This window comes from Ammospiza caudacuta, chromosome 6, assembly GCF_027887145.1.
Source record: "Ammospiza caudacuta isolate bAmmCau1 chromosome 6, bAmmCau1.pri, whole genome shotgun sequence".
In the NCBI taxonomy this organism is placed as follows: Eukaryota; Metazoa; Chordata; class Aves; order Passeriformes; family Passerellidae; genus Ammospiza; species Ammospiza caudacuta.
In genome coordinates this window covers 14347370-14364182 of record NC_080598.1, presented here as the reverse complement: position 1 = coordinate 14364182, position 16813 = coordinate 14347370, and the positions used below count along the sequence as shown (strand labels likewise).

At 38.3% G+C, this 16813-nt stretch overlaps 1 protein-coding gene across 1 annotated transcript in view; it reads right to left on the bottom strand.

Moving 5' to 3' along the window:
- Positions 1-16813, bottom strand: part of SBF2 (SET binding factor 2) — a 230828-nt gene that overhangs the window by 129414 nt on the left and 84601 nt on the right. The window contains exon 3 of the mRNA XM_058806404.1: positions 2539-2676. Coding sequence (XP_058662387.1) covers positions 2539-2676 — 138 coding nt within the window. The remainder of the gene's footprint in view (positions 1-2538; positions 2677-16813) is intronic.

Here is a 16813-nt window from a genome sequence, read left to right as displayed (position 1 = left end):
TGAAAATAGGCCATCAGCTGATTGATTACTGGAGCCTGTGCTTTCCTCTGGAAACCTTGTTATGGCATGCAACTGCCAAGAGACCACACTGAATCCAAGAGTTCCAGAGATAGCAGGGAGGATACTTTTTCCTGTAGACTGTGTAGTTTGTACAGCTGCTATATTAATCTTGCACCCTAGGTTATCATGGTATCACTTATGTATTCCATGTGAGTACAAACTCCTTACACTTCTGGTAGCATTTATTTACAAATTATCCTGCAACAAACAACAGAAGCAGGGATGAAGGGAACCAAAACAACAGAAGTCTTCTTGACTTGAGTCCTCCCTTGAGTCTTCTCAGACTCAACTGTGTCTAAAGGGTTTGTATTATTATGCAGAAGGTTCCAAAAACGTTTGATGGTTCTCTTGGAGCATTCACAGGCTGAGAAATGAGTTTGTTTTCAATTCCCAGTTTAATTAACCACAGAAACTTCCAAGTGGTTTATTCCTTTTTTTAATTCTTTTTTGTGAAGATGATTCTGCCAAGCCAAACATCTCATCTGCTGCTCTGGCGGAATTCTGACCAGCCTCATGTATCAGCAAGGTCTATCTGGTGAAGGCTACTGGGAAAGAAGTGGTTTTGTGGGTTTTTTACTGAAATTTAAACTTCCTTTTGCCTCAGTAAGTTATATCAGTCAGTTAAAGAAAAACTGATCTGTATTTATCTGTGCAAAGCACTGTCTAGATTTCATTTCAAGTTCCTGGCCACGATGTTTCATAGATTATTTAATTAAGCATGCATCTGAATGGTTAAATCAATAGTAGTGCCCTAGCCCAATGCTGTGCGAGCTCAGGTTTCATTACAGATTGTACACGTGCTGGATTCTTGTCTAATGACCATGGAACAGGGCACGTTCAATTATTCTCTTTGGGTTTCAGAAAGAAACAGGAAGTTTTGCTATAAACAATGCAGTCATAGAATAAATTTCACCACAGCAAGTTCATCTGAAAAATATGCATTCTTTACAACACAGCCAGGAATGGCATTATGAGAACCAACATCCTGCTGCACTCAGTTTTTTATTGTTTTTTACTTTGGGTTATTTTGTATTAATACTTAGGCAATGTAAGGGAAAAAAAAAACATTTTAGTTAATACTGGATGTTTTGTGATGAGCATTACTTCAAAGATGTGGATAGGGAATCAAAAGCAGCTGCTGGAAACCACAGAATAAATAACAAGTTTGCTAAATTTAGTTTATGTTATGAAATACATAGAGTGAAGGAAGAGTCAGCCATTGTAAATTTTTATCAGCTGGGAAAGAATTACTATAGAATATTTCACTCTCTACTTATAAAATAAAGGAAATATGACAGACATGAAATTTTTAAGAGGAATGTGTCAGCTAATCTACACTAAAGCTTAAGACTAAAGTACATCTAATATTGGGGTACATTTCTGGTTTCAAATCCTTCTAAAAGTCCACAAAAACATCCAACTAAACTGCAGCACTAAAGAAATGAGAATAACTATTATTCTCTGGCTCCCAACTGTGCCCAGAAAACACACACCATTATTATTATTACTACAACACATCTTTCAATTATTCTACAAACAGGGTAATCTTTCAGCTCCAGTATTAAATGAACATAGTGCTCTTGGATTATTAAAAACATTTTCTTAAAATAATCAATAATGATACAGTTCTTCCCTAAAAGAACAAGTAATTACTTTACTCAGCTATTTATTTAATCTCAGCTAATTCCATTATGCTTAGTGCCAAGGTTTTACTTATTTTTTTAATTTTCACGTAGGAAAGAAGATATTTCAAAACATAACAATGGCAGTCTGCAATTACATATTGGATTAGGTTTTCCCTAGGTTCTAGATTCTAAAGATTTCAAGTATTAAGTCACAGCAGATATTCTGGGAAGTACTTTACATCAAATGGGAAACAAAATGTCTATTTTTGAAAGACAGGTTGCCAAATAAAAATGAAATACATGTTTAAAAACAAACAGTGCCAAGTAGCTGACACCTCCAATCTGACCCAACTGAAAACTGAATAATTATTCCATCAGTTTTTAAAATCTTGCCAATAAATGCACTTACAGAAATATGGATGCACGCTCCAGCATCCTTTTGGAGTGCACATCTGTTCTGACAGAGCAGGCCAGCAGAGGGAGCAGAAGTTAATAAACCCTCTCCTAGAACAAGGCTGAGACTCATCCATGCTATGTCAAACACGAAAGGAAATGAAACCAACACCATATTGCTTATCCCATTTTTAAAGAAAAATGTGGTGGAGAAAAGGAAATTCTATGACGTAGTTTTGACTGGGTTTTTTTTTTGGTTTCATAGCAGATGAAAACTCCAAACACACAAAAAACTGCGTCGAGCTCACCTTTTGCAAGAACACATGGAATTCTATAGGACAGAGAAATGCACCCTTAGCAGGAACACCAAAATATTTTCTCAAGTTGCTGTCTATGACACAGATCCATAGTTTATAGGCACTTCTTCCTGCATTTCTGTTCCTTGCTGTAAATGTCTTACCTGCAGGTTGATCTCTGCTTCATAGAAAGTCAGGCAGGAGCAGTAGTGTCTCTCCGAGTCGATGTCCGTCAGAACCACCACGAAGAACGTTGGCTGCTTCCTCTCCTTGGAGAGCTGCCATCCTCCAGGCTGGCAAAACTAAGGGAGCAAGCAGACACACACAGGTGAGCAGGGACACTTGCTGTTGTCAGAAATATGAAAAATATTTCTGCATCATCAAGGATCATTTCGTTTAAAGTGAACATATGCAGGGTTGCAAAATTTGAAGAAAATGGGGAAAACCCAATATGTCTTGAACTTGGTAAGACTGAGAAAAATTTAGCTCTATAAACATTAGGGAGAGAATAAACACTATAAAAAGAAAATGTATTCCTTTAAATACAGTCAGCATTTAAGAGCATCTTTGTGGTGTTGAACAGGAAATAACAGGAATAAATTGACACATGAAGCAGATTTCATTTGGATAAAAGGTTAGAATCTGAAGCTAAAATTCTTGTGTCTCAAAACAACTCTACATTTTTAATTTCTTCACTTATTTCACTAATAATTTATCTAATCAAACATAGATATATATCCCTTGCACCTACTTGCAAAATGGGAAGTGAGCTCAATACTCATTCCTAAAAAGAATACTACAGAAAAATATTTTTCACCTATTTATTGATTACTTCTGTAAACTTCATTGTAAACATTTGAAATTTTACACACACAAGCAGCATGAACAAACAGAACTACAGCTCAACAGCAAAGTGGAAATTGTGAGGGTTTTTTTCTTTTTTAAATGAATAGTCCCTAATGCAAGAGTGTGCTGAAATTCAGGCATCAGTTTGCTGAAGATACCTGGGATGGCCTTTATCCCTCCTTTCTTTTACTGAAGGCTAGGATCACATCCACAAAAAAATCACAAGTGCATTTCTAATAGCAAAATTATAAACCTAAAATTTAGACAAAAAAGCAATAACCCCTGTATGTATTAGGAGTAGTAACAATAATAAAAACCCACAATAAATTCCTAGAATTGTTAAACAATGCAGATACCAAAGGAACCAAACAGATAGGACAAAATCTCAAGTTTCCAGAATTACTTCATTCCTCTAGACAGATGTTAAAAGACTGAAAGAGCATGAAGAGTAAGTTGTAAACAAACACTTTCTACAGATTCATCTTTAGAACCTCTACCATAAAACCTGGGTAGTCTTAGGTGAACACCAGTTAAAACTCTGCCTCTGATATGCAGTTTCTTTTATGATCCTGGGAAAATCTTCAAAACCAAAGTTTTCTCATGTTACATTCTTCAAATTCTAGATAGTCGGCTTAACACTTGTGAGTCTGCATCCTTAGAAGTGCTAAGTGCTCCCTTCTACATCTGAGAATAACTGCTCTGGACATCAAAAAGTACTCTGTGAAAGACATCCTAGTCATTCCAAGTTAAGCATCCAGTATTAGTCCACGATTTTGATAATACTGGCTTAATCTCCTTTTGTTTTTCATCCCATGTCAGTTAAAAATAAGAAGATACTGCTATTAATCTTGCAGGACTGCTATAAAGATAATGTAATATGGCCAATATATACAGACATTATAACAAAAACATCATTAAAAAGTTTGACAATAAAAAATCATTAAGAGTTCTCCATGAATTGCAGAGTTTGAGGGGTGTCTGTGTAATAAATGAAGCCTGGAATCCACAGTTCAACAAGATAACCCCCAAAACTGTGATCTGCTATTTGCTCAACAAATATGAGCCAAAATGCAAAGAATGCAGCAAGAGCCTAATAATAAATAAAGCTTTTCCATGATATGCCATTAAAACCAAATTATTCCTACAAGGTCGGTCAAATTAAGGCCGTTCATGAAGCTCAGGCTTTGTAAGATCCAAACACTCCTCCAGATCTGCCCAGTCTCCCAGTTCTGACAGGAGCTCCTTGCTGGTGCCACTGCCTTTCAGCTTCACAGGTGATGCCCATCTCACACCTGGAAACAACAATCTCAGATTTTTGAGAGTATGGAATTCCTGGACAAAGCCCCACTCTGCCTATTCCAAGCCCTGCCCTACTAAAGGCACAGAAGCGATTTGGTATTGTTTGAAAACAATTCTTTTTTGGGAAAATACATTATTAGCAGGTCTGCTGCATAAAATCTATTCCAACATCTGCCCTGTAAACTGGGAAATGCAAAGGGAAACCCTACAGCTACACTTCGAACTACCAGCGGAGACTTTGGATATGGGCAGGCTGCTGTCAATAGCAACCTCTCAATCTATGCATGTCTAAAACCTACTCATATCACAGGTGAGAGTTCTCCCCTATTTCAAAGTGATCTGGTGCACAAAATGATGCCTCAGGCTCTAGCTTTTATGTTTTTCAGGTTCTGTACTACTTTGCTGTGTAGTTCATATTAGGGGATGGTGAGCTCTCTTCACAGAGTAGGGAGACAAAACAATTCCTGCTCTAGCTGGGGACCAAGGACAAATGATCCAAATTTCAGACCCAAGGGCATAAACCACAGTGGACTGAAGAGAGAAAAACAAGAAGGATGGGACTTCATGGTCTAAAGCTGTAATTGGACAATTAACTCCAATGCAAATGGACCAGAACTTATAAAAGTGAGAGACCCCGTGACCGGCTGTGCATTTTGTGACCATTTTGGTTCATCTTGGGTGTAGCCCTGGCTGGGCTCTTGTGCTGCCCAAGGTGGATCCATTGAGGCCTCATAATAAATCCCTACTTTATTCTTTAAGTCCATCTAGCCTCTGTCCTAGGTCAGCCTTCATCAGGCATCAAAACATGCATTCTACATTTAACCATTTTACTAGAAAACAACAATTAGTGATTGTTGAGGAAAACAGCTGAAGTAGAGTACATCCACTGGCTACACAGAGAGTCTGTGTTTTCAAATAAACTACAAGGAATTTATAAATAAAGAGATGGAGGATAAAGACAACAGGCTCCCCCACGAGATTAAACAATGACTGTTTCTCAGTTTCCTTAAAATAAGGTAATAAATATTAGCGCAATATTTGAAATGCAAGCAACATTGAGAAGAACTTTCCAAACCAGTATAAATACAAGTTACCCTCCAGGATGATTACCAGCACTCTCTGGCTACTAAGAAGAAGAAAATGTTTCCATACCAAACCAGATGCTTCACCAAAACAGACAAAAGCATCATTGTGAATATAAGCCAAAGGTCATGTGGCTTCTCCAGTAAACAAGAAAAACCCCAACAGTTTAAAAACCAACACCCTTCCATATTGTTTCACTTATTTGCCAGAATTCTTGGAAACAGACTACAACTCCTATCAAAGGCAGTGAAAATAAGAATGACGCAGAATGTCCAACTCACAATCTGTAAGAACAAACCCTTAATGCTGGGCGAGTGCTTCCAACAGACTCCATGTTAGAACTGATTGCCTTCTAACATTTGCTGCAGATATGCAGAAATTGCACTGAACAATATGCAACACATCTTACACTGCAGGTGCTGAAATTACACTTTACACATTGTCTGAAACTGCAGGTGCCCACTGAAGCAAAGAACTTTCTCTCAGTTCTTCCCACAAATGCCTTCAGACTAAAAAAGAAACCAGACAGATTTTAAAATGACGCATGGCGTTTTAAACCAGTGTAACTGGGTTTGTTACCTTCAAAAAATTTGTATGTCATCACCACAAGCCTTCTTGCTAAAGTCTAGACATGATTAATCAGTTTAAAAGTGACATTTCTTACTTCTGATTTTTATAAGCTAAACACATCATCCTTGCTTGATTCACAGATTTGTTCCCTCTCTCTAACCTAGAGCTAGAGCTGTACTGCTACTGGTTGTCTTGTCCCTCCCTTTTGAAATAAATCATTTGCATAAATCAGCATATCTCCTAGATATACTGTACACAGCTTTGGTGTCCAGAATCCTGGGACATCCTGAATGGGAAGGGACAGGTCATGAAACAGATCCTCCTGAGTGCCCTCACTTGAAAAAGGGCATTGAAATGCTGGACTTTATCCAAAGATGGGCTTGAACACCCAGTGGTTTGAGGCTATGACAACTTCCCCAAGGAGCACTTTAAAGCATGTTGAAAAATTGAAGAAAAAGTTGAAATTGTCACAATTTCTATTAAAGCACTGGAGGAAGAAGGCTTGTTGGTTACCATAAATATGAAGATTAAATATCATGATAATGAACAGTAATTCTAAAGTGTTCAAGTTTCATAAAAGAAAAATTTCAGTCCTTTGTATCCTTACCATGCAAAACCATAATATCCATATGTCAGAAATTTGATCAGAAATGACCCAGCTGCTGAACTGAACTGAATTAGAAATTCATCATTTTCTTCTGGCCTTGCAGCCTGAGCACAACCAGTCCACAACAAAAACCCAAACCAATGTTCCAGCTGGGTCTGTGCAGCCACAGACTGCTCCCTCTGCACTTTACATTGTCTGCTGTATCAATGAGCTGCTCAGCTTTCCATCACAAATCCACCACCTCTGATGGCATGACCGAGGGAGAAAGGGAAAAAAAGCTTGTTCAGAAAGTTTACAACATGAAATATTCTTTGCAAGTCATCCTTGGAAAGTATTTTGGGAAGGGTTTACACAGAGCAGTAGACAGATTCTGTGACAGAATCCTGCACTTGAATAATTATATTTAAGACATCTCACAATGTATTTTTTTCTTCAAAATATATTTGTGCACTTGTTCCTCATCAAATAAAATCCAAAGCTATCTAGGATGCACATAAAATAGAAAGCACTTGAGATTTATTGACAAAACTTGAATTAAAAGGTCCCAAAATTATTTTAAAATTTAAAACATCTGACAGAGATATCCACTTTCCTTTCTAATTCAACTCTTTCACCAAACATTGAATTCTCCCTTGAACCACTCTGGGCACAAAGATTCACTTCATTAAGCCTGCTTCTGTAGGCTCTTATTATTCAAGTAACTGTGCTTTGTTTTTAACATGTATCATCATCATCCTTCCTGCAAACCTCCCTAAAAATAAAGAACCATGTTCTGGACATTATGTGAAGGAAGTTTGTTCCATCTGGACTTGCATGACCTAGCACCAGCTGCTGAGTATTTCACCATTTCTCTGTTCACTTATGTATGGAATTTTGGCAAAGGGAATTTTCTCTCTCAGATGCATACCTCTACTTAAAACAAAACAATTACAATGTTCACTGGCATGATGAAAAAAGCAATGTTATGAAGCTGTAAATATGAAGAAACGCCCGGAGCTTTTGGATATCTCTGGATGTAAACAGAACACAAAGTATAGACTGAATTTTGTAACAGCTTCCTGCCTTTCAATACCTTGTATCCAAGAAACCATGTATTTGTCCTTATCCTGGTCTAAAATAAAGCCAGGGCACTTAAGATACAATCCAAATTATGTCCAGGTAAAAGCCCATTTGCAGTGTTGCATAATGTTCTGGTGATCAACTGTAAACAATTAAACTCACAAACAAAGCAACAGCTTTTAATCCTAAAACTCTAAAGAAATAAAAAATAAAGGCCTTTTTAAAATTTCTACCTTGGAAGGAACTGAAATGCAGCATTCTCCAAGAGAAACCTTTACATAATCACCTGGAGTCACCTGTGAGCTGTGCTGCTGTGAATGATATGTATTACAGGTGAATAATCCTTCCCTCTCTGCCCAGGTGCTGAGGACATTTCCACCTCAGCTCCTCACTCAAACCCTTAAAGCCACATAAAAACAGACATTAAGCAACATTTCCTTTCAGAGGAAAGATCCACAACCACATCCTTGATCTTCCTAAGGCTGAAAGTTGCTGGAAGATCTCTCAGTGGCACTAATCCTGCATAAAGGGGCAGACCGGGAATTCTCTCATTGGAGCTGCACATTAAAGTGATGCTCAATAACCAGCCCTAGCTTGTCACAGAGACCCTGCAGCAAAGTTCCACAAAGCAAGAAAACCTAAAATATGCAGGAACATCTCAATTAAAAACAGTCAATTCATCCTCCAAAGTCAAAGACAGAAAAGTATTTTTCTGAAATTCATCAGTTAATCTTCCCAATACACCAGTAAATATATAATTCTGGGTGCACATCTACACATGCACTTGGAAAAAAAATCAGTTTCAAGTTCATTGCTTTGCCTTTTTAAAACCTCATAACATAACATTGTGTCATTTAAACACCTTTCCTCAATGAGCTGCTATAATGAAAACTCAAATTGGAGAACAGCACTTGTGCAGCAACTGTACTCCTAGTTTATCTTCTGAAAAAATAAAACAAACTGAACTGGCTTGTAGAAAGAAAACTGCACCCACTGGGAAAACAGCTCCTTCTTGTGTTTTCAGAACACTTAGTATTGCCATTCCAGTGGCTTATTTAAAACAACGACAACAAAAAGCTGTCAAATACTCTTCTGACCATTTCTGAACAAAACCAGGCTAGTCTACAGAAATGGTGATTGATGAGTAAGTACTGCCAGCTAATGCCTTTATTTCAGAAATAGTACAGGATTAATAATGGCATTGAATGGGTTTTTCTTCACAAAAAAATCTTCCAACATCTCCATTCTAATGAAATTTAGTAAGAATGTGGAATTGGCAGGCTTGTGCAACTTTTTTTCCTTTTTTTAACCTATTTAAACAGTGGTCCATCCTGTTGATTTCAGCCAAGTGTTACCAAGATAATCTTACGGAAATTTAAAAACTCTGAGACCCTTGGACCCAGAATCTTTCCTTACCTCACCCACCCAGAGCAAAACCCAACACTGCTCTGGGCTATCTCAGATAGCTGTGGACAACCACCAGGAATTCTCAGATGTACATCAGTATGGAAACCCAAATATCCATACATTGAGTATCTGAAGCATATACATTACACCAGAGAATTTCAGGTACTTTTAAAAAAAAAAAAAACCATACATTTTAAACTTCATCAAACAGTTAAGAAGTCATAAATTTAAACTTGGGTCTTGCACCCAAAATTCAGGAACCCAGGGCCTGCCTTCAGAATTGCTTTTACAAAGCAATCCTTGCTGGTCAGCAATAACTGCTGCTCATGGTACCACAGGTCAAAGGAATAAGAGAAGTCTGGAAATTAATTGTTCAACATGAAAGCAGAAAAGACAACTACAACACAGCAATAAATCCAAGTAAGACATGACTTTAGCAATTTATACTTCAGTCACAGTTCAGTGAATACAGAATAATACAGTTCTAGTGTGCACTGTGTTTGTTATAGACAAAAACGACAGTATGAAAGGAGAATTTCTGATATTAAGAATACTTAAAGAAGGACTATAAAAAGATAATACTATCAAAGAAACTGATTCCTTGTATTCAATGCCTGTGTTTTAATTCTCATCACAAAGTACATAAAGAAGCATCTGTGTCCCTCTTAACCTTTTCCACAACCATTTTTCAGGAGTGGTTTTGAAAATGCATTGTGACATTATACTAATGGTTAATTCATTTGGGAAGGGGTTTTTGCTTGCTTTTTTGTTTTGAGGTTTGGTTTTATTCCTATTGTAATGACCCCTGACCTTTTAAAAGATCAGTAGTCATCTGAAGTAGACAAGCCTAGAAATACAGTTTCTATTTAAAAACATAATTGAGCATTTTATGCACAATTATCAGTGAAGCACGAAATATTAACCTTGCCTATTGCACTCCTTTTGCTCCTCTTCTCTCTCTCCTTTCCTCTTTCTTTTTCTCTTTTGGCAGCAGCAGCCCCGTTATAACAGCAGCCATAAACATTTCCCAGTCTTCAGTGACTGCCTAATTCATTTGCTAGATAAACCATAAACTAGCTTTGAAACACAACAGCATGTGCAATTACTGCATTGGTTGAATGTCCAAGAAAGAAAAAATAGCAATAAAGCAGGGTAATTAGCATACATCACTCAACAATTACAACTGGCACCCAGTAAGCAATTTACAGGAACATAAAGTTTTATTTATGTTAATGATTAATACTACTCCAGGTCAATGTTCTATAAAATACTACCATAATACACAAAGTCCTCATTATCTCATTTTTACCAGTCACACCTGCACAATCAGACATTAAACCACACTGATAATATCATGCTACAGTTTCGAGATAGTCTGCTGCTCTCTAGCAATTGTAAAAAAGCAGCTTTGTGCTAATAGATGTTAGGATTTTTGTATCCATCATCTTAAAACTCCTCAGAATAATGTGCCAGAGATGTGTTCAAGTCTCCACACTCAGAAAAAAGCACGTGGGAGTTGGGGGCAGTGTGTGTAAGCACATGGCACTGCAGTGTACACTGGAGAGAACATTGATGTGACCTGATAGAGACCCAACCACCGAAAGGCCTGGGACTGCTGCAGCAAAATAGACTTAAGAGATTCAAAAGAGATGCCAACAGCCTCAAGAGGACAGAATACAGAACAGGAAGTCTTGAAACAGGCAAATTCATTTGATGTCAGAATTTGCTTTTAAAATAGCAGAAATTCAACTGGAACATACACTTGTGGAGCAAACCACAAAAAGGGTAACACATACCTAAAATTCCCTAAAAAAAAGTGCTCAGTGCAAAGTGATAACCAATTTCTTTTGGAAATCTATCCCTTCATGATGCAGCTGGGGAAGTTTAAAAGGTTCAGCACTGGCCTAGGCCAGCAGGAGCCCTGTAGCCATGTCAGGGCTGGAAGGTCTGAAGGGAGGGCACTCCTAAAACCTCCCCCTTGTCACACGCAGCCATTCCAGCAGCAGCACACCTGACACTGCTCCATCAGCCTCACATCCACAGACATGCAAAGGACACACAGAGCTACAGCAGCTCCCTGCACCAAAAGCTTGACTCAGCCAGGAAAAGTTAAATTAAAAATAAACAAAGGAAACTATAGAAAGGGAGTACATTGCTGGTCTGGTATTTTGGGAATTTAACAATACTTCTTACATGACTCATATTATTGTTTCCCACTTAAGGTCACAATTGATTTCCCCTTTTGCAGGTGTGAGTTTCTACAAAGGAACAGAAAAATGCATAAACATAGAAAAATTAAATGTGACTAAAAATCCCACCAAGAAACATCTTAAATAAGTGAAAGACTGGGCTGGGAGCTAAAATAAAAAATACCAAACAACTGGATTGCAATATGAACATACTCCACCAATGAAGTTCTGTACACTGGTTGCTACTACTGAATTCTACATTTCCACAGCTTCCAATTAAGAAAAATATGGAATGTATTTCCTGTCAGCATTCTCACCAGGAACACAGTCAAATACGTAGCATGAAAAGACAGCTGAAAAGTTTGGTGCTTTCCACTGAGTTTCAGTTTCCTGTGCAGAGAACTGGGATCAACAACATGAGACATACTCGTCCTCTCTTCCCACAACACTGGGGCCTGAATTATTATTGTCACACAAGAGTGGGCATTAGAGCTGGCCTGACTACAGGATATCTCTCAGGGCTGTGGTAGGAGAGCGTCTGCCAAAGGCCCCAGTGTAAACAAGAAGCCTTTGTGCCACTGCAGATGCTTCCATGTGCACAGCTGGCATGGCAGGAAACAGCTACTTGGAGCAAGAGAATATTTCCTCCAGGTAGGCTTGCTGAATTTAGCAGTTTCTGCAGCACAAGATTCAAAAACTCATCAGAATGAAGCTTGAGAGAGGTTTGGCACTGAGGAAGTTTGTGCTTCTAAGTCCCTATCTATTCATGGCAGCCACTTTTCCTCCCTTCTGGCAGCTCTCCAGTGCACTCCACGTTTGGACAAGACGTAAAACTGGAGCTTTGCACAATCACCACGGGACTGCAGCTTGCATGTGTGGAAACCCAGGGCACTGGGAATATTTCCCTGTCTGTTCTGGGGTGCCCTGACCCCCAGGGAAGCACTGACTTAGACCCTCATTCATGGAGAAAGCTTCCTAGACTTCAAGATAGACTAGAATCCATAAAAGTGTGAAATAGATTATAGAGAGCAGTGGAGGTGTAGCACTTGGTGAGAAATTCAGCTTTTGGGATTTTTAGCATGTTGTGGATGGAAGCAAGATGGAGGGCACAGGATGGCAACCTGGGTTTCTTCTTCATGGGTTTGGGTGGCATTTTGTAATTGGGCAGAAAAGTCTGCATTGCAGCTCTCTGGGATCAGTTATTGGGTTAAAAGGGAAAATAATCCAGGCGTCAGTTCTTAATTGGATAGTTTAGCCTTAAAAGACCTTGTAACAAGAGATTGTTGGCCATTTTGCGCCTTCTAATGAAAAGCTGCCGAACTCATGGTGGTGAGACTGTTTTAGTGATAAGAAATAATAAACCTGAGTCCAAACATGAGCTACTGTCTCAAGTGCCCTCAGTGCAGACCCAGAGAAACCAACAACTGGTACCCAAACACACATGTGCTCTGATCTCCACTATATGGCAATTAAAACAGAGCATCACAACTTTTTATGGGGAGCAGACTTCTGATGTAAGACGTTACTGGAACAACAAAAAAAAAATAGAGAATGTGAGCACTTCTGATAAAAGTCAGTATTGTCAAGCAAACTGGCTCAAGCAACTTGCATGCAGCAGAAAAGAACTGAGGAGTTCTTCATCACTAAACTCACTATTCCAAAAGGAGGAATTCCCAGAGGCCCAGATACCAAAGGCATAATTTTTATGCATTAAGGAGGTAAAAAAGAATGTCCATAGGAAATTACTGACTAGTTCAGCACAACAGTCAACTCTGTAAATTAGCAGAAGGTAATTTAAAGCAGCATCAGAGCCAAAATCAAGATACAAACAGAATGATGACTAATATGTTTCTGTAAAAAACAAGGCATTAAAATGGTTTTTCAGGGTAGGGTAATAGCAATACAATGCAGCTAACAAATACAATCATAATCACATAAGTATACCTGAATTTTTTTCTTTCTTTAAAGTGATTTGATGCTTTGTGGCAATTACTGTTTTAAAAACACATTCCATAGATTAAAGACAAGCCTGCTGAGGGACTGGAAAAGATAACCCATCTTTGTTACCAGTGACACACATCAGTGAAGGCACCTCTACTGAAGAAGCATTATCTAATACCCAGCCCTGCTCCCAGCCAAAAAGTCTCATCCTGTCCCATGTGTCCTAATTGGGCAGGCACAGACCTGCCAAAAAAATCACTTTGGAACATGGTGTAGAGAATACAAAGAGAATTTTCCAAGTAAGACAAAAAAAAGCCCCAACACTTGTGCTGGAAAACAAGTGTCATAGCATGAGTTTAAAAGAGCTCAGCTTTTGGAGTTCACTGCAGAGAGCTGAGAAACACATTATAGAGTGGGTATTTGCAGATAAGGTGTTTGCTAGTAAGAGGATTTCAGATTAGTGTTCAGAATTCATTATCATAAAATTTCAAATCTCTAAATACTCATACTCTAGTCAGTGAAGGGGATGGAAAATAAAGTCAGGTTATCACAGTAAGCATTGTGCTCTCCTCAGCTGGAGCTGGAGTCTTTCAAGTAAAACTGAACAGCTTTTGGAAGAAATTCTTTTGTCCATGTGTGTCAGCACAAGTCAGCTCAGACCCGTGAGGGACCTGGAAATGTGTACATGAAACCTCTGAAACTTCAGGGGCTGGATGTGCTCGTAACACTTGCAGCTTTCCATGATTACACAGCTATAATCAGATCTCATACTTCAGAGCTTCAGCCACTCAAGCAGAGAGATTTAGACAGCACTTCCACCTGGATACCTAATTGGACATGGGAGTTTTTGCAGGAGAGCCAGTGGCAGCCATCCAGCACTTCGTGGGGCTGGCAGGTACCCAGAGAGCTCTGGCTGGCCTGTCTCGCTTATGTGACTATAAACTACATGCCAAATCAAGGGCTGAGATGGAATTTTCTACCAAATCAAGCTGAGAGGGATTCAGGGATTTATTTAACTTGTTTGTTTTCCTTTGTAGCATATGGCATGTTAGCATCATCAGTGTAATCAATTCCCCTAAGCTCAGGAGATGCTCTGGTTTCCTCCTAATCTCAAGAACACTATCAAATTGGACAGGACTGAAACTAGCTGGAATAACTAGAATTGTTGGACATTGTATCACAAATCAGTGGTGCTAATTAATAGACCCTGGTCAGACTAAATAAGCTGATGTATCACATATGGTCTCCTCCATGAAGCCAAAAAGAGGGGGGGTGGAAGTTTTTAAAAATAAACTGAAATGTTTTAAAAGGACAGCAAACTTCATTGCTTGTGTGCAACATATCCAAAACATTATATCATTTCATACCATAAAATTTAGTTCTTGGAAAGATTTGAGTAGGATTGTATTTGAAGGAATAAATATTTTTCAAATGGATTGGTAGGGATTAGATAATTCTATCTTGTCTTCATAATTTAATGCAAAATAATTGGTCAAATTATACTTGCAAATTATACTTGCAAAAGGGTTTACTGCTTATAAATGCCACTTATTGGTAATTAATTAAAACAATGCCATGTGAAGAGAATTGAAAAATGTAAGCTGGTAACTTCACTGCTCAGAAAAACCATGCATTTCCCCCTCTGTCCCAAGTAGGTTAACAAGTGCAGACAAAATATAAGCACTGCACTTCAGCTGCATCAAAGTGCCCTCTGCAGGGTCAGGATGCCCAGAAAGGGCCTTCTCTTTACCTCTTTACTGGTGGGAGAATTCCAGTCCCTTATATCCAAAGGGACCTGGGCTGCCCTTATTGTTCTTTGAAAGTAAACATTACTGAACATCAACAATTACAGATCCTCTCATAAAATACAGGGAGCAGAAACATAAACTACATTTTTATCATCTAAATTGCACAAGAGGTGGGGAAAATACATTATTGTTATTATTCTGCCTGTCAAATTATTACCAAATAATTACTACACAATAGAAGAGGCTATTGAAGAGTAGGAATTAATACATGGAAAATTACATTGTAAATATCATGATCTCATTGAAAAAAATTAAATAACTAACATGTTTCCTTCCCCAAATTAATCAAATGTTAGTGGTACTCTTCTATATAAAAATAGAAACACCAGTCGACCATGGGGGGTTCCCTTCTATTGTCCCACAAGCATACAGAGGAAATAGAAATATTTCAAGGCATCTGTAATGTCTTACATACTTTGAATAAAATAAAGAGCCAAAACACTTAACAGTACTGAATTTTATTCCAAATTATACCCAAGAGGAAGCCATCTGCAGGAAAAATAAAAAGTAAAACAAGAAAAAAAACCCACTCTTTTGCCTTGGACATCACTTGTGCAATACAGCTATCCAAAAGGACAGCATGTTCTTTTAAAAGAATGACTACTTATTCCTTCATGATACAGGCAACACAAAAATCACCTGAAAAAGTTTGGGATTTTTCTGAACTACTAAAAATAAATACTACACTAGATCAGTAAAACACTGAACTACTTTTGGCTCTTCTATTGTTCTCCTCATCTAAAATAAAATATTAATATATTGGCATAAGCCATCTTTAGAAGACTCTGAAACTGTCTGAAGTTACCCAGAGCCAAGCAAATCACTGCTGCTATGGTCTGGCTTGAAAAGAGACTGAAACCTGAGGTCTAAAATGCATCAAGGAGTTCAACATGGACATCTACGGTGCCACAAAAAGTCTGAAGCCTTTGCTTTAAACAACAGAAAATGGCTGGTAACACTTCAATAGAGAAATCATAACATACAGCTTAGCAATACACTCAGAGTAACACTAAAATTCAAGCTAGTAAAACTAAAATTTGGTTTATGGAAGGCTGGAAGTCTGAACACAGACAGTAGGACGGCGAGCACGGCGTAAGCGCCGACGATGACAACATCTCAGACATGATGGTCCTGTCTGAGCAGCAAGGATGCAGAGCTGCCTACAAATATTAGCACAGTCATTCATTTGTCTCAGGAGAAATGATACAAGATGAGCAGAAATACCCCAGTGCAGGCAGCACTTCCTGGTGCATCAATGTTTCCTACATTCCTGAGTCTCCCAAATATGAAACAGATCGTACGAAAGAAAAATAATACGAAAAGTATTCGCTGCAAACTCCAAACAAATTAAGTGAAAATTTGAAAATAACTGTGTAGTACTGGACAAACATTAAAAGAATAATAGATGAGTTTTGACAATGTGTGTATGGGTTACATTAGAAAAAAAAAATAACCAAAAAACAAGCAAACACCCCCCTTTTCAACAGTTGCATACCAGGAAACATGTGTTGACCTACGACACTTGAACAGCAAAGAACAGTGTCCTACGCACAACTTCCAGCAGCACAGAAAAGAAGGAATCTTTCAGAGTAATTAGGGATTCAAGGACCCTGTAAAACATCACAAAAAT